Source organism: Pseudorasbora parva, chromosome 24, assembly GCF_024679245.1.
Source record: "Pseudorasbora parva isolate DD20220531a chromosome 24, ASM2467924v1, whole genome shotgun sequence".
Lineage (NCBI taxonomy): Eukaryota > Metazoa > Chordata > Actinopteri > Cypriniformes > Gobionidae > Pseudorasbora > Pseudorasbora parva.
Window position 1 is genome coordinate 5,402,274 of NC_090195.1, and position 26,156 is coordinate 5,428,429.

The 26,156-nt window shown below is 36.4% G+C and overlaps 1 protein-coding gene across 2 annotated transcripts in view; it reads left to right on the forward strand.

The window, feature by feature from the left end:
* gnal2 (guanine nucleotide binding protein (G protein), alpha activating activity polypeptide, olfactory type 2) overlaps nt 1–26,156 on the forward strand; it is a 38,452-nt gene that overhangs the window by 1,421 nt on the left and 10,875 nt on the right. Inside the window, exons 1-5 of one of the 2 annotated variants that reach the window (XM_067435265.1) lie at nt 8,952–9,429; nt 9,606–9,678; nt 10,596–10,650; nt 10,740–10,859; nt 15,061–15,158. In XM_067435265.1, the coding sequence (XP_067291366.1) occupies nt 9,291–9,429; nt 9,606–9,678; nt 10,596–10,650; nt 10,740–10,859; nt 15,061–15,158 (485 nt within the window). In that variant the 5' untranslated portion in view covers nt 8,952–9,290. Of the gene's footprint in view, nt 1–8,951; nt 9,430–9,605; nt 9,679–10,595; nt 10,651–10,739; nt 10,860–15,060; nt 15,159–26,156 lie in introns of those variants that run through there. The other variant, XM_067435264.1, reaches the window with a different exon arrangement.

Below are 26,156 nucleotides of genomic sequence, written 5' to 3' on the forward strand. Positions count from 1 at the left end.
GTTACTCTAGTAATAAGTATAAATTATGCATAATTACACGTAACTAACCATAAACAAAACCCCAATCCTAACCCTATAGCATGCTGTTAATTAATATTATTCAGTACTTAATGCATAATTTCACTGTAACATGGATACCTTGAAATAAAGTGTAACCCTTTATTTTAGGTGCCATTGTTACAATGTAATTATATAATAATTAAATAATTAATATGTACCTACTATAGGGTTATGGTAGGATTAGGACTTGGTTGAGGGTTAGTTCAATGTAATTTTGCGTAATTTACTATAAATGTTACATATGTAACGAGGACACTGTAAAATAAAGTGTAACCCAATTATTTATTAAAAGATAGAATGCATTGTGTATTACAAGGCATTAATATTAATACTTCTATAATATTAGCATTAATATTAATATTCTATATGGCTTCAAGAAAAAATATTTTTCCATACATTATATTATTTCAATTTGATTTATCCCTTATTTACAGTGTTGTTTTTACCAAGAAGTCTGCTTTATTAGCCATAACATAGGGCCATTAAATAGAGGAGAAATTAAAAAAGAGAATCATCCATAGACAATGTATAGATCTTGTGGTGAGTTAAGTGAGTAAGATATCAGAAAATAAAACTGAGCTCATATAGTTTGTCAGCAAGTACATGATGCTTTGATAAGATACTAGCCACAGTAAAAGAATCTATTACTTTGACCTCTGGGACACTGATAGCTCACACACAGTATCCTAGTCTTTCGGTGTAATTCTTGGAACCATCTAAACATCCTGCAAAACTACACACATGCCCCTTTGATTTTAAACAACGCACTACAGAAACACACTGAATATGCCAATCTAATTCGTTTTAAATGCTCTAAAAGCATTTCGCTCTGTCTAAACAAACAGCTTTCCACATATGTCTTGAGTACTGGGCTGTAAAGTTTGCTATGTTGCTAAGTGATGTCTGAATACGTGTTTCTGGAGGCATGAGTCATTAAGACTAAAGGTATTAGACTTCCTGTCAATTTTGATTTCATTCATTTATTGTCCTTTGCTACTGATAACAATGGACTGGCTAACTTTGTAATCCACACCGGGGATTTATAATCTTTCCATTCTCTTATAAGTTGCTATATCAATTGGCACTTGACAAAAATAAAGACCTACACGTAAAAAGGTTCAGTAGGGTTCACTGCAAACCCTAACGCTCAAAATAATGAATTGGTTTGAATAAAGCAAACTCAAATTAAACAAATTTGTACAGTCAAATTAACTTTTTTAATGAATATTTAGTAATGTAATGAGTAATGAGTACAATGAACATGAGTACAAAAAACGTATTTAGAACTATTTAGAGTTCACAAAACAGACATCTGAATCGTTTCATTTTTTTGAGTTTTATTAACTTACCTTTAACTGAAACTGGGCTGGAATTTCTGAATTTCTATTTCCCAGCATGCTTTGCCATGTCACTCAAAAGGGAGAGTAAATGCTCAAATTAAATTGTATATGTTTTTATGTGCAAGATTAACGTTAAAGGTGCAGTGTGTAATATTTATGAGGCTCTATTGACAGAAATGCAATATAATATAAATAACTATGTTAAAGACCTTACATAATAAAGTGTTATTTTTTATTGTTTTAGACTAAGCCATTTCTATCTACACACACTGCAAGTCCGCTTGCAGTGAAATCACCATTTTGCGCTGTCATGTTTCTACGGTAGCTCTAAATGGACAAACTGCTCTACTGAGAGCTAGTCACTCTCTGCTGTCTCAGACGACAACATCTTTGTCCTGTGTCGGCCACCGTAGCTTCTAGGTGCTGCAAAAGTGAGGAGTGAGTGGTAGGCGGTTGCAATTCTCAACCTCACCACTAGATGCCGCTAACAATATACACTGTACCTTTAAGGGTACTGTACCCTAACATTCAAAATAATCAGTTGATTTGAGTAGAGAAAACTCAAATTAAACAAATGAGGATTTTTTTTACTTTTATGAGTATTTAGAACTTCCATTTTCTTTTTATAGTTTACAAAACTGACATCAATACAGAAATCAATTGTTTAAAGGTGCTCTAGAATGATTTGAAACAATATGTTAAATTGTTCTCTGATATCTACATAGAGGGTATGTGGCTTATTTAAGGGCAACAATTGTCCAGATACAGTTTTACAGGTCTATTTACAACCCTAGAAATTGTCCCTAAGATGTAATGCTCCGTTTTTGCCTTATTTGGAAGAGTCATGAATATTAATGTTGAGCTCTGCTCTGATTGGCTTATTTCAGCCGCTCACAGCTCACTGCAGTTCAGTTGTCCTGACAGAACACGGACCGACTGAATGACACTTTAAGCAGAACATCTCAAATGGAGATTGATAAAATGCAGCCTACTTGTTTATTGGTGTTTTCAGATCATCCGCGCACGAGAAAGAGCTTGCGTGCTTGCGGTTGCCAGATTTCAGTAATTGAAATCCTCCAAACAGAGCTTTTCTGTGAAAAGAACAGGTATACTATCCGGTGTTTTACCTAAACATGTCCAATCTGGCAACCATATGCACGCAAGCTCTCTCTCTCTCTCTCTCTCTCTCTCTCTCTCTCTCTCTCTCTCTCTCACGCGGTTAATCTGAAAACGATCTGTAAGCAACGTATCTACGGTTGTATTTTGTAATACAAAATAATATTACCCTTTGTCATTAGACACACTATTTAGTTTTGTATGGTACTTGTTACTGTACTAGCATCTTGCGTCATCTAGACAATGCTGTCTCTCTAAGAAACTTTCAATTTAATCAGAAATTGTTTAAACAGTCATTAAGTGGATAAATCACTACTTACTGCTTGCAGGAATACAGTTGCCCCTTTTTTCAGTTTAAGACGCTGAGCGAAGCTTGCTTGAAATGGGCCGAACAATTTTGAAATGGTATCTGATTATAATAAACCTCAACTATGACTGTTGACATATGAAAAGTCCTCCCGTCCCCTGCACAGCCTGAACATGACGTGTGTCATGAGAGTTGCCGTTTTTGCTATCCTCAAGTGTCTTGTTTTCCTGCAGTCCCAGTTACCGTCAGTTCTGCCTGACAATGAACATGTTTGGACAGATGCAAATGTTGGGGGCGTGCATATAAATGATCCCCAACGCTTGCGTCACGTTTGGGTTTATGTTGAGAAGCACTTATTTTACCGTGGAGTTCTTGATTTACGAGATTTACATAAGAAGGAGGAGGCAATGGTGTTTGAGACTCACAGTATGTGATGTCCATGTACTGAACTCTTATTATTTCACTATGGCAAGGTTAATTCAATTTTTCATTCTAGGGCACCTTTAATTGTTTTGAGTTTTATGAACTTGTTTCTTTTAATTTAGAACACTTCAATTTAACTAAAACTGGGCTGGGATTTCTATTTCCCAGCATTCTTTGCCATGACACTCAAAAGGGAGAGTAAATGCTAGAATTAAATGTTATATAATGCTCTTTTTTTCTGTGCAAGATGAATGTTAAGTGGGAGATTTAGTAGTGTTTAATGTTCTGTTATGCTAGTTTAGAAGAGTTTCTGTTATATATGTCTATATATGTATATAGGAGCACAAAACCAGGCTCAAGGGTATATTTGTGGCAAAAGCCAACAATACATTAAAATGGATAAAAATTATAGATTTTTCTTTTATGCCAAAAATCATTAGACTATTAAGTAAAGAGTATGCTCCATGAATATATTTGGTAAATGTACTACTGTAAATACATCAAAAAAATAATTATTAGTAGTAATATGCATTGCTAAGGTAACATTAATTTGGTCAACTTTAAAGGTGATTTTCTCAATATTATTATTATTTTTTTGCACCCTCAGATTCCAGATTTTCAAATAGTTGCATCTGACATGGTCCTATCCTAACAAACCATAAATCAATGGATAGCTTATTTATTCAAATTCAAAGATGATGTTTTTTTTAAACTGTCCCATGACAGGGTCAATTTTGTTTTGTGGTCCAGGGTCCCATATGTGAAATGTTTTATATTGCTGTACTCGTTCAGCAAGTGCTGTGCTTATGCGGTCAAAGCATTGTGTTGCAAATTAAAAAGGTAGCATTTATTGAATAAGCTAGTTAAAGCTAGCAAAGTTTCCAATACTAAAAACATTAAATTGAGATTACATGAGCATTTTAAGTTAAATAAATGTATGAATTAGTCTACTCAAATATTTCAAGTTAAGAGCAATTAAAATGTATGAATACAAAGTAAAATTTCTCCTCCGCCGTGGTTCCTACCAGTCTGGTCTGAAATAGTCCCAATATAAACACTTATTGGGTGCGTTTACATGCACACTATAACTCAAAAAATCAGCTTATTGAAATAATCAGTTTTCCCGTTTACCTGCAAACCAGCAAAATGACAATGCAAGTAAACCGTGTTTAAATGACTTTATTTATAAACCGGGTTATTTCCTTGTAGTGACGTCAAAAATAATAATGTCTGTGCCTGACTCTGAGTTTTTCAAATGTTACGGCAGTGGTGATGTTAAATAAAGTGTGCACCGTGTCAGCAGGAGATTTACGGCTCATATTATCCCTCATGCAGTTATGAAGCGTTTTAACTGAACCTCTTCTACTTCTGCTGCATGAGAAGAGAACACATCTTTACAATGTTCTGGGTCTTAAAAGAGTCTGCGTTTGTGATAGGGATGCACCGAATGTTCGCCAACCGAAATTATTCGGCCGAAAATAGCCCAAAAAAAGCATATAAAAGCGAATAAGTAAAAAGCACGAATAATTTTTGCCGAACAATGACGTTTTTAATGATGCAATCAAATAGTAACCCACGTAGAGTGAGAGGCGCGCGCTTTATACAGCAAACATGTCAGCAGTGTGGAAGCACTGTTTAGTGCTGCATCTCATGTCATCGATGAGAAGAGGAACCGACTTTCATGTGAGAAAGCAGAGAAACTACTTTTCATAAAGAAGAACCTGCCACTTTTCCTGAAGAAGTAGACTAAGTAGGCTTATGTCTAGGACAGTTATTTATTATGTTATTATGTTGTGGGTTCATCCACATTTTTTACACTATTCAATGCACATTTGTTGTTGTAGACATACGGAGCTACATTCTTTCAGCAGTCAGTTATAGGCCTAACATAGGCTATTCAAGAAGGGGGGCTTCAAAGATGGCCAAATAAAAATATATTTTTTATTTTACTAATTATTTATTTTAAGTTATGTTCTGCTTAGTTTGTATAATATCTGCTGGAATGTTAAAAAAAATTTCATTGTTAAATATATATTTTGAAATTGTATTTTTGTTATTTGATTTATTTCTCTGAAAAGCAACACAAAATAGTAAAAAGCAATTTTTACTATTTAATTATTGTAATGGTAAAAAAATTGCCAAATAAATGGAAAAAATGCGAAACACCGCGTTCGATATTCCTCCTTCGGCCTTCGACCAAGCATTTCATTATTATTCGGTTTCGGCTTCGGCCAAGAATTTCATTTCGGTGCATCCCTAGTTTGTGATATATGTCCTTATTTCATATAAAATGTAACTCGCTCTGTCTGGATGCATTTAAATCTGTTTGTCACCTATCACACATGTGCACTTCAATAAGCCGACAGAAAGCAGGTTAATGCGTTTACATGCAGCGCAAAATCGAGGTAAGAGGCAAAAAACTACCTGTGTCGACCGGTTTATTCTTACGCCATTTATGCTTGTTAGGCATAATCGGCTTAAGAACGTGCATGTAAATGCACCCATTGTAAGTGTACCTTAATGATTTATGGGAAGACAAAAACACAGTTTGGAAAATGGATTCATGTTGTACATTCTCATTATATAATTTTTGTAAACCTTGAACACAAAAGAAATGTATGAACAGCAGCTTTAAACTGATTACCTTTTTGGTTTACAGTGTTCTTAACTTTCTAAACTTTTTAAAGAAACCTTTATTCCAAAAACATTCTATAAAAGGAGATATATTTTGAAAAACTGCCTAACGGGGCGGTCACACTACACCCATTGACTTCCAGTCAAAGTCAGTGTAAATGCGTCAGACTGGAAACGCAAACTCATGCGAAAAGTTTTGCATTTCGCTATGCTCCAAAGTTCAGGATTGGTCAACTTTGACCTGCGAATTTGCATCACGTGAAGATGTGTGACCAGTGGAAGATCCATACGTCACTGCGTGACCTCTTTGCTAAATTTAAAAGAACAATATTTTTGCTGTAAAGTCGAGCAGATTGTATATTTTCTACATTTTGAGTGTATTACTATTTGTTATATGTTGAATTAATGTAAATTTTGCTTGCTTAAAGTCTAGTGTGACCGCGGCTTAACTTCGTGTGTGATACATTTCTAGTGATAAAGTTTGTTTGCAAGCTGTTAAATTCATAAAATGTAATCAAAATAAAAACTGAATTATAACAAATCTAATTAAATACTAAATCCATAAAATGATGGGAACCCCTAAAAGGGTCCCCTTTAGAGTTCTATATAAAAGCATTTCTTCCGAATCCAGCAATGATTTGGGATCTATTTATAAGGAGTGGGCAAATTTGCCTGTTTTACTGGCACGTGGCTCATATGAACTCTGCCATAGTTGGCCAAAGACAAACAGAAATACAGAGTTGCACCTTAAATCCTTGCGCATTCAGTGTTGTGAGATTGAAATTTCATAAAGGCCAATTAAACAAGTTTGGCTGCAAGTTTTGTCAGTTTTTAGAAATTGATAATAAAAAGAAACAGAGAGTGCGAAGTCATCCAAGATGTGGCTTATAAATTAACTTTAATAGAGTATCATACTGAGTTATCTTTAAGTTTTATGATGGTTATTTTTAGTTACGAAGAATGACACATCCTTGGGAATGTCTTTGTACAAGTTGTACTGTAACTACTTAATATCTGGTATATCAAGTAGTAGATAACACAGCCCTAAAGTAAAAATCATTTCCTTGTAATAGAGGTAACAGGTATTTTTTAGACTATTGCTTATATTTAATGAAAGTGCAAAAATAGCCTATTTTAATGACCTATATAGCACATTTAGTCTAATAATGGATGCATCACCTGCAAATAGCCAAAAGGGGTTTAGGGCTCCTGTAAGCGTTGAATATTTCGATTATGGTCGTACCATAGGGACTCCTTTAGGGCAAAAACAATAGATTGTCATGCTTCCACACAAGTTGGTATTGTTCCTTGCTGTTGCATTGCAATGTGAAGTGTATGTGGTCTGTAAACTGAACTTTGTCACCCTGTAAATAGGTTTTATCATTTACTGAACGTGTACTTTGGCTCTAGCGTGGCCCTAACTGCATATCACTAGCTAATTGTAATGAACGCATTATGCAATATGCTTAGTTGTTTTGAAAGATTTGAGCTTTAGGTCAGTAACATACATGTGGCATTTGTCTTTGAGTAAATAAAACTTCAACAATTTGGATTCATGTATGCATGTGTACATGCCCCCCCCCCCCCCCACACACACACGTTAAATTAGCATTTTTAAATCTTAATGTCATCTAAAATCCTTAAACCACCAAATGCATATTAACTTTTGTTTTCTATATTGTTTTACCGATTTGAGCCACTAGAAGACTTTTTCCTTTATATTTTTTGACCTTGCATATCTTAATGTATGTGCTGGAAAAGATGATTTGACTTTTTTTTTTCCCTCAAAATTTCAATCCGCGTTTGATTGTATAGGCAATAATGGAGTTAGTGGTCATGTGTTATGGTTTCCCCACAGTTACTTAATGGTTTAACAAAACACTCTTCAGTTCACATGAATTTTATAAGCTTTTTTTAGAATTCAAATGAGAAGTGAAAGTCATATGTGTTCTTATAATGAAATAGGAGAACTACAATTTCTAAAGAAGTCATTTGGTGATATGGTATTTTATAATTATTTAATCAATCTGTTTGACACTTATTCGATTCAGCCAGGCCAAATAATTAATGTTATAAAAAATATGAATTCGATTAAATAAGAAAAACTTTCTGGTTGAAGTCACTGTTATGGAAATAGTTTTGTTTCCTTTATATTATAACAAAATGGAAACCCATTTTGTTTGTGGTGGTAAATTCACTCATTGGAGTAAAAGTGGTTGTGCACTAACTCAAACCTTTTATTTTAGGATAGGGTGACCAAACGTCCTGTTTTCCCAGGACATGTCCAGTTTTCAAGTTCTGTCCCGCCCCTATTATAACAATTTTTTTATCCATACGGAGGGGGCATACTTTAAATGTATTGAAACATTGAGTATCATTTGAGTATCTCATTGCCGGGCCGAGCGTCCTGTTTCTCGGTAATCAAAATGTGGTGACCCTATTTTAGGATGAATTTGTGGTTGGTAAACAAAAGGTGTTGAAATAGTCGGAGTGATAACAACCTTCCTCCTTTTTATTTTAATCAGTGTTTTTAATCTGTCACCTTTCTGTGACATTTTCACAGCATGTGAAATGACATAACTACTGCATGAACAAGTTCTGCTTGTTGATTTTGAGAAGAATGAAAACACTTACTGTTTAAGCGCTTGTCTGGGTGTGTGTTTATAGGGGGGCAGACGTTTTAAGACTAGCAATATCAGAGACTAGTTTAATGTTTTCCCCCCAGTATAAAACCTGACCGACTTTAGGACCCAGCCATTCATCTGCTTCAACGATGTAGCAGACCATCTTAAACCATTTAAGATCAGCAAAACCTGCTTAGACTAGTTAATATGCCCCCCCCCCCCCCAAGTCCGACAGACTTTGAGACCCAGTAATTCGTCTGCTACATCATCATAATCACACTGCTACACTTTACACTGTAACATAATCTAAACTCGCCCTGTTACGGTTAAACATCCGATTTCGTTCGTTCCAGCGTTTCGTCAGTCAGTCAGCGATACTTTATAACAGTTTTCCTGGTTCCGGTCATTACCAGGTATGGCCGACAGAGGCAGTGCCGAGTTACAGACTACAGCAGAGATACAGGCAGAGAATATCACATAGAAAAAATACAGAGAGGGCGAGAGAACCGAAGAGAAGGGAAGAGCGCCTGGTAGGGGCTCACAGAGACCCCCGGATCCAGATACAAGTTCATATCCCACCTTACCGATCGAAATGTGATCAATTTTATCAATCCCGTCGCTTGAATGACGCCCGGACTGCTTGAGACATTGTAACAGGGAGGAGAAACCAAAGCCTTCCCGGCGACCTTTTTTTCCTGTCTATTGTGGATCATTTTCTCTCTTTGGAATCGGAATTGGATTGATCATTCATAAGGACAGCGCACAGATTGGCTTCGAGGGAGTAAGATGGGGTGTTTGGGGAGCAGTAAAACCGAAGACCAGCGCATCGACGAGAAAACACAGCGAGAGGCCAACAAGAAAATAGAGAAACAGTTGCAAAAAGAGAGACAGGCTTATAAAGCCACACATCGACTGTTGTTGTTGGGTAAGAGGAGACTTGAGGCGTTATATCTGACATACGAGACCCTTCCGAGGCTGTGTTTTTAAACGCGCCGTGTTTGACAGCTCAATCTGGCATGTCGGATTGTACATATGAAGAACACACACTGAAGTATCTGAGAGACTTTGCATGTATTCTCACGGCTGTTTTTGCTTTCGTAGGGGCTGGTGAGTCGGGCAAAAGCACTATCGTGAAGCAGATGAGAATTCTTCATGTCAACGGGTTTAATGCGGAGTGAGTACATGTTTACTGTACTAATGACATATGTGTGCATGTAAGGGCGGTATATGGATGTTGGGCCCTGTGTTCAGCCTCGGCATGGCGAAGGAAACCCTCGTACATGCTGAGGCAGATAGTGATGTAGCTCTACGTGCTACTATCGGCTAGTGCTTCACTGCAACATCACTGCGAGAATCTGGCCGAGTGACTAAAATCAAATACCAAATGTCCATAAGGCCTCTGGGTGTTAAAGTTTCTTCAACACTTTTTGCCTCATAAAAATAACTGTTATGGCATGTCTTAATGACAACTTTTTTGGGGCAAGTTATGATTGTTGTCTATATATATTACAGATATATTATATAATATTATATATAGTAACATTTACATTGTAGGGGGAATAATAACTGTAGAGTAGCTCTGCCAAAATGAATATCCTAGTGTCGTTCCATGCTGTCATTTCAAAATGAGAATCTTTACACAGCCCTTTTCCATTTAACTGTGTCCGACTCTAATAAAGCAACATAAAAGTAGTTCAGATATGACATTTCAAAGTCACATGATAGCTTTGTGCGTGGAACAGACTGAAAATCAAATTGTTAGTCACTGAAGATGTTTCCATTCAACTCTAATATCTCGTTCTGCATTTCATGATACGTCATTTGGTTATGATTTGCTAGAAGCGATGATGTTTGGCATCAGTGAGTTTCAGGCTTCAGAAGGCTTGACATATAGTGCACAGGTCATATAGACGTTAAAACAATAACAGTATACAAGTTAGGAACAACATGAGGGTGATTTAAATAATGAGAATTATTATGTTTGGGGTGAACAATTCTTAAAAACAGTAGTTGCATATGCATTTCAACATTGCATTTTATTTTTTGATAATTTGTCTGCCTTTTTACTTATTCCATTTTTTTTTCATACAGGGAAAAGAAACAGAAAATTCAAGACATTCGCAAAAATGTGAAGGACGCCATCGTGGTAAGTGAGCCGCTCGCAGTCCCAATTTAGTTTCTAGAAGTTTTCTATATCTACTCTCTGTCTCATAAGACTTTCATTTTTATTTCTAGACCATAGTGTCTGCAATGAGCACTTTAATACCACCCGTCCCACTCGCTAATCCAGAGGACCAGTTTAGGATCGACTATATCAAAAGCATAGCGCCGCTCTCTGACTTCGATTACACACAGGTAAGGAGCCTCGTTTTACCGAAGACATTTGAATTTGTGTAAATGTGTTGTGGCTTTTAAACCGCTTACCAAGAGGTTTTTTATTTCTTTTGCATAATTTCAGACTTATGTAAATATGAATCTTTTGCTTGGTCTTTTTTTAAATCATGTACCTGAGGTGAAGTGCCTGCCACTAAGCTGGAAGTTTGAATATGTTTCGGTGGAACGTTGCTTTATGGGAAGACAGATGTTGTTTGAGTTTGCAGCGTAAATGGGTGGTAAATATTGTAATGTTTTAAGAATAAAACGAGGCCCAATAATGTTTTCAGTATTGTGGGATAAAGTTCTAGCCTAAAACATTTTTAAAATGCATTTTTAACATTTTGTATTTTGTGTGTATTTAGACACATTTTCAGCAGTACTCAAAATATTGTAGTTGTATTAAATATTAGTCAAAATATGTTTATATCATGCATAGTATGATATGATTAGCATGTTGCTTTAATAGCTTAAATTCAGTTTGTGGTTTGTCATGCGTTGTTGTTGAACCTGTAGTTTATGAGCACATCAAGTCAAATTAAACCACAAGCTTTTCATGTTAAATTACAGGTTTGTGAGTAATGTTTCGAGTTCATATGTAGGATTTAATTTCAAAAATTGACTAATCCAGGAGACCTTGACTAATCCACGGGACAGACAAACACAATGCAGGTTTTCACATTTAAATGCATTTGCATCATTTGCATTAATCATCAATAAACGGAGTGTTAACTCTAGACAAATGTAGTCTTTGAATTTGTCAATGAGTGATTTTTGTTATGTAGATATTTTATGTTCTTTAAAGTAGCTGTCTGGGATAGCTGATATTTTTACCGGTCAGTAGAAGACAGAAGTAATGGAAGTCACGTTTTATATGGGATCAAGTTAGAACTGTTGAATTGGGGTTTTTTATGGGTTGTTTTCAGTGAAATACGAAGAATTCCTTCTGATCTGTCTGAATCAGACTGAAACTGACACTAAGTTCTCTCTCTATCGTACTGATGCTGTCTGTTAGCTTTAGCTTAGCATATGTTTCTGCTGTACTTGAGTTTTGTTTGTTAGCATTAGACTGTGTGCATAAGGGTCAGTTATTTTCATTATGATTTTGTTGTGGTAATCTTGCACATTTGACCCCTTTGCAGAAAGGTTGGACTGTAGTGTGGCAGACGTCTTCAGCCTGTGACTTTTAATGTTGGCTCTTTTTTTCAGTGTCATATTTAGACCGTGTGGATTCTGCTGAAATGGAGATCTGTAATTAGACAGTTTTTTTAGACCACAGATCTCTTCTCAGCTCAAATTAAGTCCTGGATTTCTCTTTAATTAATTAATGGCAGACATCATCTATACTCACCCATAAATTTTAGAATATTTGTACGGTTGGATTGTAAATACAGGAACTTCCAGTAAGTTCAGTTCTTATTTAGAGAGTAGTTTGCTGTTTACTCTTGGGTTCAACAGGTGATAGATACAATATTGACTGCTAACATGTTTTATTAGTTTATCTTAAAGGTTTGTCAAATTTGCAAGATTACACCGGTGGAATTACTGAATCAAGATAGAAGTTTCGGTAACACTTTAGGTTTCATGTTTTAACTTCAATGTGTTCGTTGTCTTCATTAGTTAGTATGAACTAACAAGGAACAATAATCTTAAAGGAACAAAAATCTTTGCTCATTGTTAGTGCATGTTAGTCAATGCATTAACTAAGGTTAATAAATGTGCAGAGAATATAAAGCGACATGCGGAAGGGAAACAAAATGAAATGGGAAGGAACATTTATCACACTTTAGATAAGGGCCCGCTTCTCACTATTAAATAACTATTAACTATGTTTTTTTCTACTTATGAATAGTTAGGTCGTTTTTTAAGTTTAAGTATTGGGTTGGATTATTAAGGGATGTAGAATATGGTCATGCAGAATAAGGCATTGATATGTGCTTTACGAGTACTAATAAAAAGCCAACGTCTTAGTAATATGTAAGCTAATAATCAGCTAGTTAATAGTGAGAATTGGTCCCTAAACTAAAGTGTTTGCGAAAAATTATGTGCCCATGTCCTGATAAACTTTGTGATTGCTCGCAAAACTTTTACATTCTATGCGAGTTAACACAAAGTTTCTCTGGGGAATGCAAAACTTTTGTGAGAAAACGTAAAAGCTTGGAATATATATTTTCCCTTAAATCTCATATTTTTTTCCATCATCATGTCCCTTAAGGGGCTCTGTAGAAATAGGACCTTGTTGTAGTGTTACCGAGATTTCAAACATTGACATGTTTCTTCACTAAATATTTTACAGTAATTCAGGGGGGGGAAAAAATAGGGTTGCACGATGTATTGAAATATTGCAAATGTACATATCGCGTTATGCATATCGCAACAGTTTGTGATAACTGCATGCCTTTTTAATACTCAAAAAGGTCGATGCAGACAGCAGAGAGTAGACTGGACACATGACTGTTACATACGTGTGTCATGCTTAATGTTATTCAGTTATTTTCCACAGCTTTGATGGCCAAATACACACAAAAATGTAAAAAGTTACATTTAGTTATGTCTTAAGTTATGTCTTAAGTTATGTCTTAAGTGGACTGAACCATTGAGAAAGAAAGTACATGTGTAACGATATATTGGATTCGTGCATATCTTAAAGTGACAGTAGCCTAATAAACCTGCTTCTGTCTATGTGGTTAATATTAATTGAACAACAAAAGTAGAGATGCACGATTTATCACCTACCATATCGGTATCGGTCGACATGTTAATTTTTAATGTTATGGTTCACGGCTTGATAATACATTTTGTCCGATATATTAAAGGCGATAAATGATGGATTATTTCCTTCAGCTGAGCTGCTTCAGATGCACACTGTTTGCCATTCAAAACACTTCAAAAAGAAAAAACAGTTAAGAGCAATATGTCATATAGGCTATATAAAACTATAATGAGTACATGGATTTTAAAGGTGAGACTTTTGTTTTTGTAATCAAGCTCTTAAAATTATATAAAAATTTGGATTTAGTTTTATCAGTCAATATATTGCTTTCAAACATAAAGATTATTGGTATCCGGCAAAAATTTTATATCGGTGCTTCCCTAAACAAAAGACAACTTTTTTTTACTTTAATAAGAATTAGTGTATATAACACTAAGCAATGTTTTATTTTTGCATTTGATTATTCATTGACAATATATTTAATTTAATTCATATTTATTTTACACACTTAAAGCATTATCGTATCGCATTTTTCTTTAAAGGGGTGGTTGCATGCGATTTCACTTTTTTAACTTTAGTTAGTGTGTAATGTTGCTGATTAAGCACAAACAGTATCTGCAAAGTTACACGCTGAAAGTTCAATGCAAACGGAGATATTGTCTTTTAAAGTTATGGCAGTTTATTGCCTACAAAAACGTCCGGTTTGGACTACAACAAGTTTCTTCCTGGGTTGGTGACATCATAAACCCTTGCTATTAACATAAACACTGCCCCAGATGTGACTTCTGCCCGTAATGGTAAGGGGCGTGGCGTTTCCGGACAACCTGTGCTTGGCACTTCAGGCAATAAAAATACAGGAAACTACATTTGGCCATCTAACCAATCTAAGACCATTGCATTTTTCAGAGGGATGGGCTTCATAGAAGCAGGAAGCAAACGAGACGTTCAAAGGACAGTGGAGACAGCGGTGTGGAATAAAGGTCAAATATAAGAAAAATACAGCGTTTAAATAAAAAGAAGTATTAAGACATGTTATACTGCGCCCCAGAAACACAACCAAGCCTAGAAAAAAACACGGAACCAGCCTTTTAATATCGACAGCCCTGTTGTCTACTAATATTTGGTCATAAGCTCTGAAAAGTACATTATTGTAAAAAGTAATAAAAATGCACATTTCGGTACATTATATAAAGTTGCACACAAACTAAGAAAAGCCTCTAGCGTTTGAATGCTTGCATGATGGGATGTGCTCAGAGCAGCGCTGAATCCAGTGGTGGGCCGGTGTGATCAGTCAGTCTATTTCCAGAACAGCCAAAAGGCTTTTAACCAAAATACATTTTATGAATGTAGCTGGAAATATGTAGTGGTATCTCTTAAATGAAGCGAGGCAGATATTAGCAACAATGGTTGCTAAATGCAATAATTTTGTTTTTTTAGCATGCATACATAAACATTTTTTTTTCTTCACAGGAGTTTTTCGACCATGCAAAGAAGCTCTGGGATGATGAAGGTGTTAAAGCGTGTTACGAACGGTCCAACGAATATCAACTAATCGACTGTGCGCATTAGTAAGTATACGGTTTACCTGAAACCTATGATGATGCTGGCTTTTTGACAATTGTTTTGTGAACTGGCATAATTAAAACCGAAGTTGAATGCATATTGCTTAAGATGCAGCTACAAAAATGCCTTATGCAAGAGTTTTTCTGTTTATTTATGACAATAGCTGTGATTATTTGGTTGCGCTGTTTAGTGGGTCCTTTTATTTTTGCAGATATTTCGGGTAGTTGCAGTCAGTCATTTGGTTTTACTGATGTTTTGGACAGAATCTCTTAATCTGAATTGTAAAGGGAATATGAAAGTAAACATAACAAGACTTGTATGGGCCTGTTTAAAAAGTTTGGGGTCGGTCATGAAGTTTTTGAAAGAAATCTCATCAAGGATGCATTCATTTGATCAAAACAACAGTATACTTTATATTTTTCTATTTGAATATATTGTAAAATGTAATTTATTCCTGTGATTTCCTGCATCATTACTATAAGTCTTCAGAGTCACATGATCCTTCAGAAATCATACTAGTATGCTGATTTGTGGCTCAGTTCTTATTTCAATCACTGTTTAAAACAGTGACACTTATTGCCGTGACACTTATTTTGTTTTGTCATTGACAGTGTGTGCTGTAAAACTTTCTTGGAAAAGTTGTGTCTATAAACCGGGGTCAGATAAACCTGAAACCAGTTCAGACTACCCGCCAATTAGTCTGTTTTGAAAATATGTAGTTTTGCACATCCTTGTAAGGAACATGCCCGATCAGGTTCAGATGAACCTGAAACCAACCTATTTATTCAGAGCTTCCTTAAGACGTTCAGGCAACCCACTGCAAACAACTGTCGTATATGTATTTAAGTTTCTTTGCTTGGAGATGGAATCATTCTAGGTGCATGAATGATCTGTTTTTACGTCCACTGTTGGCTTTTTTAGTCCAGTGCAGATGTTTGTCCTGTACAACAGTGGCTGTGTGTCAGGTATGAAAGTGTGAGGAGGGTGGTCAGGTCATGGGAGTTGGTCAGCCGCTTTGTAGGACGCAGATACCATCACCAGCTAGTGCAGTGCCTGACACATAATGGCGACTGTTGTCTCTCAGTCAGAAAAGGCCCGGAGATACTTGGAGAATCATACAGACACCCAGCTGCTCTCAATACAGGCTTGTTCTTTGTGGAAGACTTTTACAATACTGAGAATTCCTCTGTTATACAACTTCAAATCAATGTCTGCTCAGCTATGTTTGCAGTTATCCAGGTCGATCCAGGGTGTGCAGTCGTTGAGAGAGTTTTCAGATAAATCTAATTGCTTCCACTTTGTTGTCTTTTTTTCAATATTTGGAAGAAAATGTGAGCGGCTTTTAGCCCCGCAGGACTCGCCGCCATGGTTTTAGGGTAGAAATGCGCAATGAATCGCGATTTATATAAGTGATTATATGCGCTGGGTGTTTCAGAGGGAATCACAGCACTGTTCATTTACACGTTCGAATTAAATGTTGCTCCTCAACTCCATCTCTACATCAGTTTGTGCCGCTTATAACAATCATTACAGAAATAGGAAGATTGTTGGCGCATGTTGTGTTCACAAAAGAAAAGCTTTAAGGGCTCCCTGTCAAAATAAAAGTTTGATGGTTTAACATTTGAAACTAAAGCAGTTAAGAGAAATTAATATTAGTATTGTAATTTTAGAGATCTAATGTAAATGGTTCTAAAATATTATATTATTATTAGGGATGCACCGTTATGAAAAATTGGGCCGATAACCGATAATTTTTTATATTTGAAAGCCGATAACCGATACCATGCCGGTAAATCAAAATGTATCAAAATTGGAGAATTTTTTTGAGAGCCTGATTACAAAAACAAAAGACTCACCAATAAATGCCATGTCCCAAGCACACAATTACAACTTTATGTAGCCTATATGACAAATTTGCACACATTTGTTGCACAAGTGATTCCTAAATCATATTTCAAGCCATTCAAAATCACCATAGCGAACAGTGCGCATCTGAATCGTCTCAGCTGATGAAAAAATACATTATTTATCACCCAAATTTTCTTATTGAGGTGATAACTATTACATTAAAAACTAACATATATTGGCTGATGCCAATATATTGTGCATCCCTAAATATTATTATAGTATTTTTCTTCATTTTTTAAATTTTATTTTACAGCAAAATACACATCCACACCAACGGACAATATTGTTTTGTTGCAGTTTTGTCATCTGCCTCTTTAAATGCTCAAGCACTTTAAAGCACGATGGATTCTGATTGGCTGTCAATTATTGTTCATCAGATGGAAAAAATCATTCTAAAAGTGATTCCGACGATTCTCTGTGCCGTTGTGGCGTGGACTCTGCTATTCTTTATATTTGCTATTTTCTTTATATTTAGAATGATTTTTATCATTATAGTTATCATCATTGGTGTGATCGGGCCTATCTATGAGATTTTTGCGCCTGTTTTTATCCACCCAGGTGTTAATTAAATAGCCTGGAATAGTAATAGCTAACATTTCCTCAACAAACCACATGATTTGGATATGACATTCATACAGCAGAAATGTTGCAGGACAAGTTATGCACTAAACTAATACTTGGGATTAAAGGTTAGTTCAAATCTCTAACCCTAAGCATGAACAATTATAATAGTTATGCTGGCTTCAGCAAACACCTGTAATCCTATCTTTTTGTATTATACTAATAATCCAGTATTATTCTCAAATGTATATATAAAAAAACTATAATTTAAGAAACACACACACTTACACACACACACACACACACACACACACACACGCATATATTAAAAAAAGTGTTACTACAACCTTTTAAAACTTGTAAAATGCCATGCAGTGTTCAGAACAAAGAACAAAATAAAAAAAGTAATTATTTTATGTTTTGCATGCTTAATAATTTATATTTCCTGGTTGGGTTACCAAAAATGTAGACGATAATGTATAGAATGTATATTAAAACGTTCTATATATATATTGGAGAAGGTGGATTAAGTTTATGTCGATGTTTAATGTATTTGGGTTGTGAACATAGATACTGTTGTGCAAGAAATATTTCAGACTTGTCTGACAATAAAGTGTGTATATATATATATATATATATATATATATATATATATATATATACATACATACATACATACATACATACATACATACATACATACATACACGATATACACTTTATTGTGTTTGTGTGTGTGTGTGTGTGTATTGTGGTTTGCAAAATATCATGTGTGTGTGTGTGTGTGTGTGTGTGTGTGTGTGTGTGTATAGCTCAATGTATGGCATTTGTAAAAAAAAACTAAAGGTTAAAAAAAGTTTTAAAAAAAGTTTTATTTTGCAATGATTTACTTTACCCCAATACCGTAAATCCGAGCAGATGAAACTCTATGCAGTATGATATTCGAGGACATAATCAACTCTTTTATTGCAGTGCATGTTAACTTCCCTTTGGCCTGTGAGATCACTGAACGATCCCTCGTGATTTTGTGACATCTGTCTGTGCTCGTTTCTATTTATCTATTGCGTGTCTATTTTAGGGCTAAAAGAAACCGGATTACATGTCAATGTCAAACCGCCGAGACTCACACAAACACACGTTTGTGCGCAAGTGGGTCGGTGAGAGCGAGACCGTGCTGTTGTGATAGAGGACACTTGTACAGTGAAAGCAGCAGTCCGAGCGAGAGAGATCCCAGTTGTGTGTGGCGTTGTGCAGGCCCGGCTGTATGGAGATTGTGGTTGGGCTGTCTGTACCCCTCCTCCCTCCGCCAGAGCTTATGTAAAGGAACAGCGCAGCCGGGGCAAGCAGGAGCTATTAATAGCGCAGCACTGCAGAGCACTCACTGGTGGAGGGCGTCACGTGTGTGTGCGCGCCGCCGAATCAAAGGGAGTATCCCGGCAATGCGCGTAAACAAAGGAAGGTCAGAAAGAGAAGGTGAGGCGCAGAAAGGGCCCGTGTGTGTGTGTGTGTGTGTGCACGCGTGTGTGCGCGGTTATACATATCAGACCCTCATAAGTTTAAAGGGAATAAACATTCACTGATGTGCAGCGGCGCTCTCTCTTTCTCTCTCTCGCCCTTCTTTTTTCTGCCTTTTCTTACATGGATACACAAACAAACACGCACATGTGCAGTTGATAAAAATAGCAACAGATTATGAATTCCTTTTTTAGCATTTCGGGTTTCTGTTTGGAGATTTTGCCAGCATTTACCTAAAAATAGAATGACCCCACACAACTGCTCAAAGCTGTGAAAACCAATAATGATTATTAAACCATCATCAACCACCAATATTAACCTTATTTGCCATCAAATCAAAGTTATTTGTATTTTTTATAAATGATTTATCTGTGCACATTATTATTATTTTTTAAGTTCATGTGCATCGTTAATCAATGTAACAATAGGGAAGAAAAGATTATCGCAAGTTTAATTTCATGCTGACTTTAAAATATAGCTTTTTATTATGAATTACGATAGACCGATATCTTGCCAATTATGTTATGCTTTGAGCTTTTTCTATTCTGCAGTTCATTGTTTTCCTCTGGTCCCACAAAGATGAAAATTTTATTTTATCAACATATATTAAAAATGTAAGTTATTTTCTGAAAATGTTTTTAAACCGTTTTGCTGGAAACCAGTGCCATGATGTTCAGACTTCTTACTCAATTGTTTATCATTTTGAATGAGCTTTAACTAAATTAAAGACTAAAATACAAAGAGTATACTGCTATGAGGATCGTTTGCATGTTTATTGATGAATAGTCTGATCGTGGTTATTCGATCTAATAACATTTATTTGAGGTAACCGTGCAGTTTAACTTTCAATCACGTTTTGGCATCCTCACAAGACAAATTATATTGTGGTTATGTATATTATAAAAAAATATGATATAAATATTATACATTTCTACAGCGTTAAAGTAAATCATTTTTTGAAACATGAAAAAAATTAAACTGTTAACTACAGTTGTTTGTATTACAATTAGGGCTGGGACAACGCGTCGACGTCATCGATGACGTCGACGCAAAAAATACGTCGACGCAAAATATGCGCGTCGATTCGTCAGACTCAAAATAAAGATGGCGGCGCCGGAGAGTAGTAGCAACCATAGATGTACATAATAAAGTATATTATGTAATTAAGTATATTATTTATTATGTATATCTATGGTAGCAACACGAGTGGCTCCTCAGACTTTCAGAAGTGCAAGGCTTGCGGGTTGGCCACAGTCTATGGGGTTGGCGCGCGGTGCGCACGGAGAATCACAGGCATGCGCGCACGCGTTTTGTTGTCACGGCTACATAAACAAATTTCTGCACACAGGAAGACAGATGTTTTGGTAATATTTGATGTGTTTTAATCACAAAAACAAACGTTTGCATCAAGTGAAAGCATCGGACACATTGGCTACGTTACCTACATAATAAGCTGTTTTAAATTTAAAATGTTCAATGTCTAATCGCGCTGATGTGACCGAGGGTATCCATCCTCTAAGTGAGCAGTTTCATCCCAGGACTATTCCGGTTTTAAACGGAGTATTGGCGCCCGTAATGCACTCTACATGTAACTTTTTTCACTGTCATGCCGCGGATGCGCGTGGCGTTTCTGTTGCGGGTCAGCCACGGGGCTGCGTGGCGTTTTCTCTGCCTTTGCACACTAGAAGCGTGTCTGACGCGGCGCTGCTGCTGCTATTGATGCGGAGGGAAGCCCTATTCCTAATGTTAAACATAAATAGCCTACTGATACAGCAAAGAAAACGTCGGGAGTAGCCACATATCTATGGTATTGACGGCAAAATAGGCTACAGAATATTTCGTTCTGTATTGACAGTTGCAATATTTCAAAATCGATCATTGACGTTTTTTTATTATTACAATTAGGCCTATATATTTGCATTTATGTAAACCTACAGACTTTCAAACATGAAAATGTAATTTAATAATATGTATTCGTGTCAAAATGATATATAAACATCTTTTCCTATTCTATTTTGCCTGGAGACGCTCCCAACACGTGAAAAATAGGCGCTCTTCTATTTCCAGCATGCACGCGTTTTCCGCGCGTCACAGGCAGTGTGCAAACTCCAACCTGTTAACATGGGAGCCAAAAACAAAAACGGACACGCGCCACGCAGCCGAGACGCTCACGCTTGCAGTGTCCCCGGATTTGATTAACCAACTTGTTGATATTTAATCGATGGGCATAGCCTGTAGGCTGAGCTGCATACATAGAAAAATCGTATAATATGTTTCTTTGTTGTAGGTTAATACTTATTTATTTGTGTGTGTGTGTGTGTGTGTGTGTGTGTGTGTGTGTGTGTGTGTAGCCTACTTTATGTTTTCAAGGTTTTATTAAATGCATTGCTCTTGTATAGTCTTACTTTGGAATTTTAAGAGCAATAAACATATATTGCAATGTTAAGGAATTCGTTTTTTCATTCAGATAATTAAATCAACATGTATAAATTGCTATTAGGCAATTAATGGGGAGATAATCGGTAATCGAATCGAATCGTAACCGAATCGGACAGGAAAAATTAATCGTTAGATTAATCGATGCATCGAAAAAATAATCGCTAGATTAATCGTTTAAAAAATAATCGTTTATCCCAGCCCTAATTACAATTAAAAAAATGTATTCATGGTTGTGACCAGGGCTGCACGATTATGACAAAAACTCTCGTAATTCTCAACTATTCCCTTGAAATTGTAATTGCGATTAATAATTGCGATAGTCACAATTTACACTGAATGATGTTGTGAATAGCTTTATACAATAGTTTGAAGCAACTGGATGCCATATTTCTATATGAAAATAAACAAGATGAAAACATTCCTGAAAAAATTGTATTGCTTTTCAATAACATTAAGCGTCAAATGTCAAATATACATTGGTTTGGTTTCTTCTTTAAATAATAAAAAAAGTATACATATGCATGGTATTATAATGTGCTAAAACTAAATTAAAACCATGGAGAAAAGAAAAATGCATCTTAATTATGCAGAATAATGGAAGTAGTATTAGTTTTATTTATTTTTGTAATTGTAATAATTGTGACAGGATTCGTTGCATTCCTAAATCAATCTTTCATTTGATTCTCACAATTTTGCATTTGGGAGATGCATTGCATTTAAGCTCAACATTTTTTTTCAGTTCATGTTTTCCCAACAAAAAAATGTGACCTTGATGTTGCTATCACCTACATGAATTAATATTTTTCATGAATAGTTCAGGCTTGAAAAATAATACTCTTATAGATGTACGCATGGGCATTAAACTGAAACCTGCCTGAAATGTGACTTTTTAGTCTCAGTTTGTGCATGTAGACCCTGATGCTCAGATTCTCACAGATCTGACTCGAAACTGCTGTGTGTTTGAGTGTAAGAACAATTAGTTGCGTTAAAATGAAAAGCAATATTTATAATAATGACTTCTTTCATAAATGAACCCGATACCAACCAGAAGTTTGAGAAGTTTGTATGGTCTTGTCAGATTTGGATCGGGCAGACCGCTTTAAAAGTAACTTTAAAAGTTTTGTGGATTGGAAGAGGATCTTTATATATATATATATATATATATATATATATATATATATATATATATATATATATATATATATATATATATATATATATATATATATTATAGGAGAAATTTCCATGACATTATGCATGATGCTGTACAGAAAATTCCACCAATCAGAGCTGAAAAAGCACCACGTGCCAAAATAGCTCCGCCGAATCCCATGAAGCACTGCTAATGACGTAAATGAGTAGATCGATTTAGAGCTTAAATGCAATGCATCTGCCAAACGCAAAATTGTTAATGAGTGAAAGTATGATTTAAGAATGCAACGAAGCCTATCACAATTACAGTTACAAAAAAAACAAAACTACTACTACTTCCATTATTCTGCATGGTTAAGATGCGTTTTTCTTTCTTACTACAGATCGACTTATTTACGTCTAATAAGATTTATGTATGTATGTATGTGTGTGTGTGTATATATATATATATATATATATATATATATATATATATATATATATATATATATATATGAAATGGGGTGTAAAATAAGTATTTGAACACCCTGCTATTTTGCAAGATCTCCCACTTGGAAATCATGGAGGGGTCTGAAATTGTCATCGGAGGTGCATGTCCACTGTGAGAGACATAATCTAAACAAAATCCAAATATCACAATATATGATTTTATATTTGAACACTTGTCTATCAGCTGGAATTCTGCCCTTCAAACACCTGTTAGTCTGCTTTTAAAATGTCCACCTCCACTTTTTTTTAATTCTTAATCAGATGCACCTGTTTGAGGTCGTTAGCTGCATAAAGACACCTGTCTACCCCATACAATCAGTAAGAATCCAACTACTAACATGGCCAAGACCAAAGAGCTGTCCAAAGACACTAAAGACAAAATGATACACCTCCAAAAGGGTGGAAAGGGCTACGGGGAAATTGCCAAAAGTTCCATTGTTGGAGCAATCATTAGAAAATGGAAGAAGCTAAACATTACTGTCAGTCTCCCTCGGACTGGGGCTCCATGCAAGATCTCACCTCGTGGGGTCTCAATGATCCTAAGAAAGGTGAGAAATCAGCCCAGAACTACATGGGAGGAGCTGGTCAATGACCTGAAAAGAGCTGGGACCACCCTTTCCAAGGTTACTGTTGGTAATATACTAAGACGTCATGGTTTTAAATAATGCATGGCACGGAAGGTTCCCCAGCTTAAACCATCACATGTCCTGGCCCATCTTAAGTTTACCAATGACCATTTGGATGATCCAGAGGAGTCATGGGAGAAAGTCATGTGGTCAGATGAGACCAAAATAGAACTTTTTGGTCATAATTCCACAAAATGTGTTTGGAGGAAGAAGAATGATGAGTACCATCCCAAGAACACCGTCCCTACTGTGAAGCATGGGGGTGGTAGCATCATGCTTTGGGGGTGTTTTTCTGCACATGGGACAGGGCGACTGCACTGTATTAGGGAGAGGATGAGCCATGTATTGCGAGATTATGGGGAACAACCTCCTTCCCTCAGTTAGAGCATTGAAGATGGGTAGAGGCTGGGTCTTCCAACATGACAATGACCCGAAGCACATAGCCAGGATAACCAAGGAGTGGCTCTGTAAGAAGCATTTCAAGGTTCTGGCGTGGCCTAGCCAGTCTCTGGACCTAAACCCAATAGTGAATCTTTGGAGGAAGCTCAAACTCCGTGTTTCTCAGCGACAGGCCAGAAACCTTACTGATCTAGAGAAGATCTGTGTGGAGGAGTGGGCCAGAATCCATCCTGCAGTGTGTGCAAACCTGGTGAAAAACTACAGGAAACGTTTGACCTCTGTAATTCCATACAAAGGGTACTGTACCAAATATTAACGTTGATTTTCTCAGGTGTTCAAATACTTATTTCTCCACACACAAATCATGTTAACTGTACTATTAGATTTAGATTTGATTTTATTTTTCTTATGTTTGTGACTAGTCTAACAGTCAGAGCTACAATTGGTACTGTTGCTGATTGCTGGCAGCCACTGAGAGGACGTTGTTCGCCGTTCGCCGTTTTCCACCGCTTCTCTGCTGTGTTTGTTTGAATTGTTGCAGTTGGTTCTGGTTTGAAGGACATTTGATGTTGCTCGCTGCGGCTGCTCTCTCTTCTGGGTGTCGGCTGCTCACTGGTGGTCTCCCTCGGCTTGAGCTGCATGGTGGCTGAAGTTTGCACCGGGCCAGCGTCATCAGCGTCCGGCATGATGTTGAGATATTCTGCGTCTCGGCTGCGCCGCTGTTCCGTCTTGCATTGGGGCGATGGAACGGCTTGGACTTCTGCACCGACCCCGCTGTGCCCACATAAGTGCCCGGAAAACTTTGTATGCCTCCCGCATGATCCTGCAGCGATCCCCTTAATCTGGTCTTCAGCTGTCATGCCTTGACGATGTCATCAGGACACTGCCGAAGTGGGAATATGTGGCAACAGAGCCTCTAGCGCTTTTTGTTATTTTTTCCCTTTGTTGCACTTTGAGATTCTTCGGAATGAAAAGTGCGTTATAAATAAAATCTGTAATTATTTATTTGTATGATATAGCAGCAAATAATAATAGTTATAAAATCATACTGTGTGATACTGGATTTTTTTTACATTATGTCTCTCACAGTGGACATGCATCTACGATGACAATTTCAGACCCCTCCATGATTTCTAAGTGGGAGAACTTGCAAAATAGCAGGGTGTTCAAATACTTATTTTCCTCACTGTATATCTCAATATCAACATTTGTAAATGAGTATTTTTATATTTCTCCATTGTTTTTAATTAGGTTATGCTGTTTGCAATGCTTCATGGGATTGTTGTTCTTTACCTAACTAAAGTCATTGTTTTAGTGTTGTGTTTCACCTCGTAGCTGATTGGCTTGGTTCATGGCTTATAACGAAGATTTTTTTAAAATCCCTATGGGAAAAATACTTCTGGAACCAGCAGCGCTGAAAAAGGGGGCGGGCACTGTTGCACTCTACGGCCTAAGAAACCTTGCACCGATACCCACAGCTGGAGAGCCGTTGTTCTCAATAGGACATGTGAAACGTGTTCAAACATTTCCATATTGTTCGGTGTGAACTGGATTTACAGGTTTTGTAATGACTCCCGCTAAAATTTCCCTGTTTTCCCTGTGATCTAGAATCAACCTCATGTTCCTAAACACTGTACAACGCGCCCATCGAGTACAATCTGGGCTTTTATTATCTTATCTTGTCTTATCTTATCTTTGGTACAGAACATTCTCAAGACTACCAAGAACCACAATAATAAATGGGATTAACAGTGCGAGACGTGTTATTTTCATCATAAGAGCAACGAAGGAGATTCATTCAATTAAAATAAACATATTCTACAATGCTTAACTTTATCTCTGAAGTCTAATTGTCATGCCATATATAACTTGTGTGTGTGTGTGTATACAGTATATGTATAAATGTGGCAACCG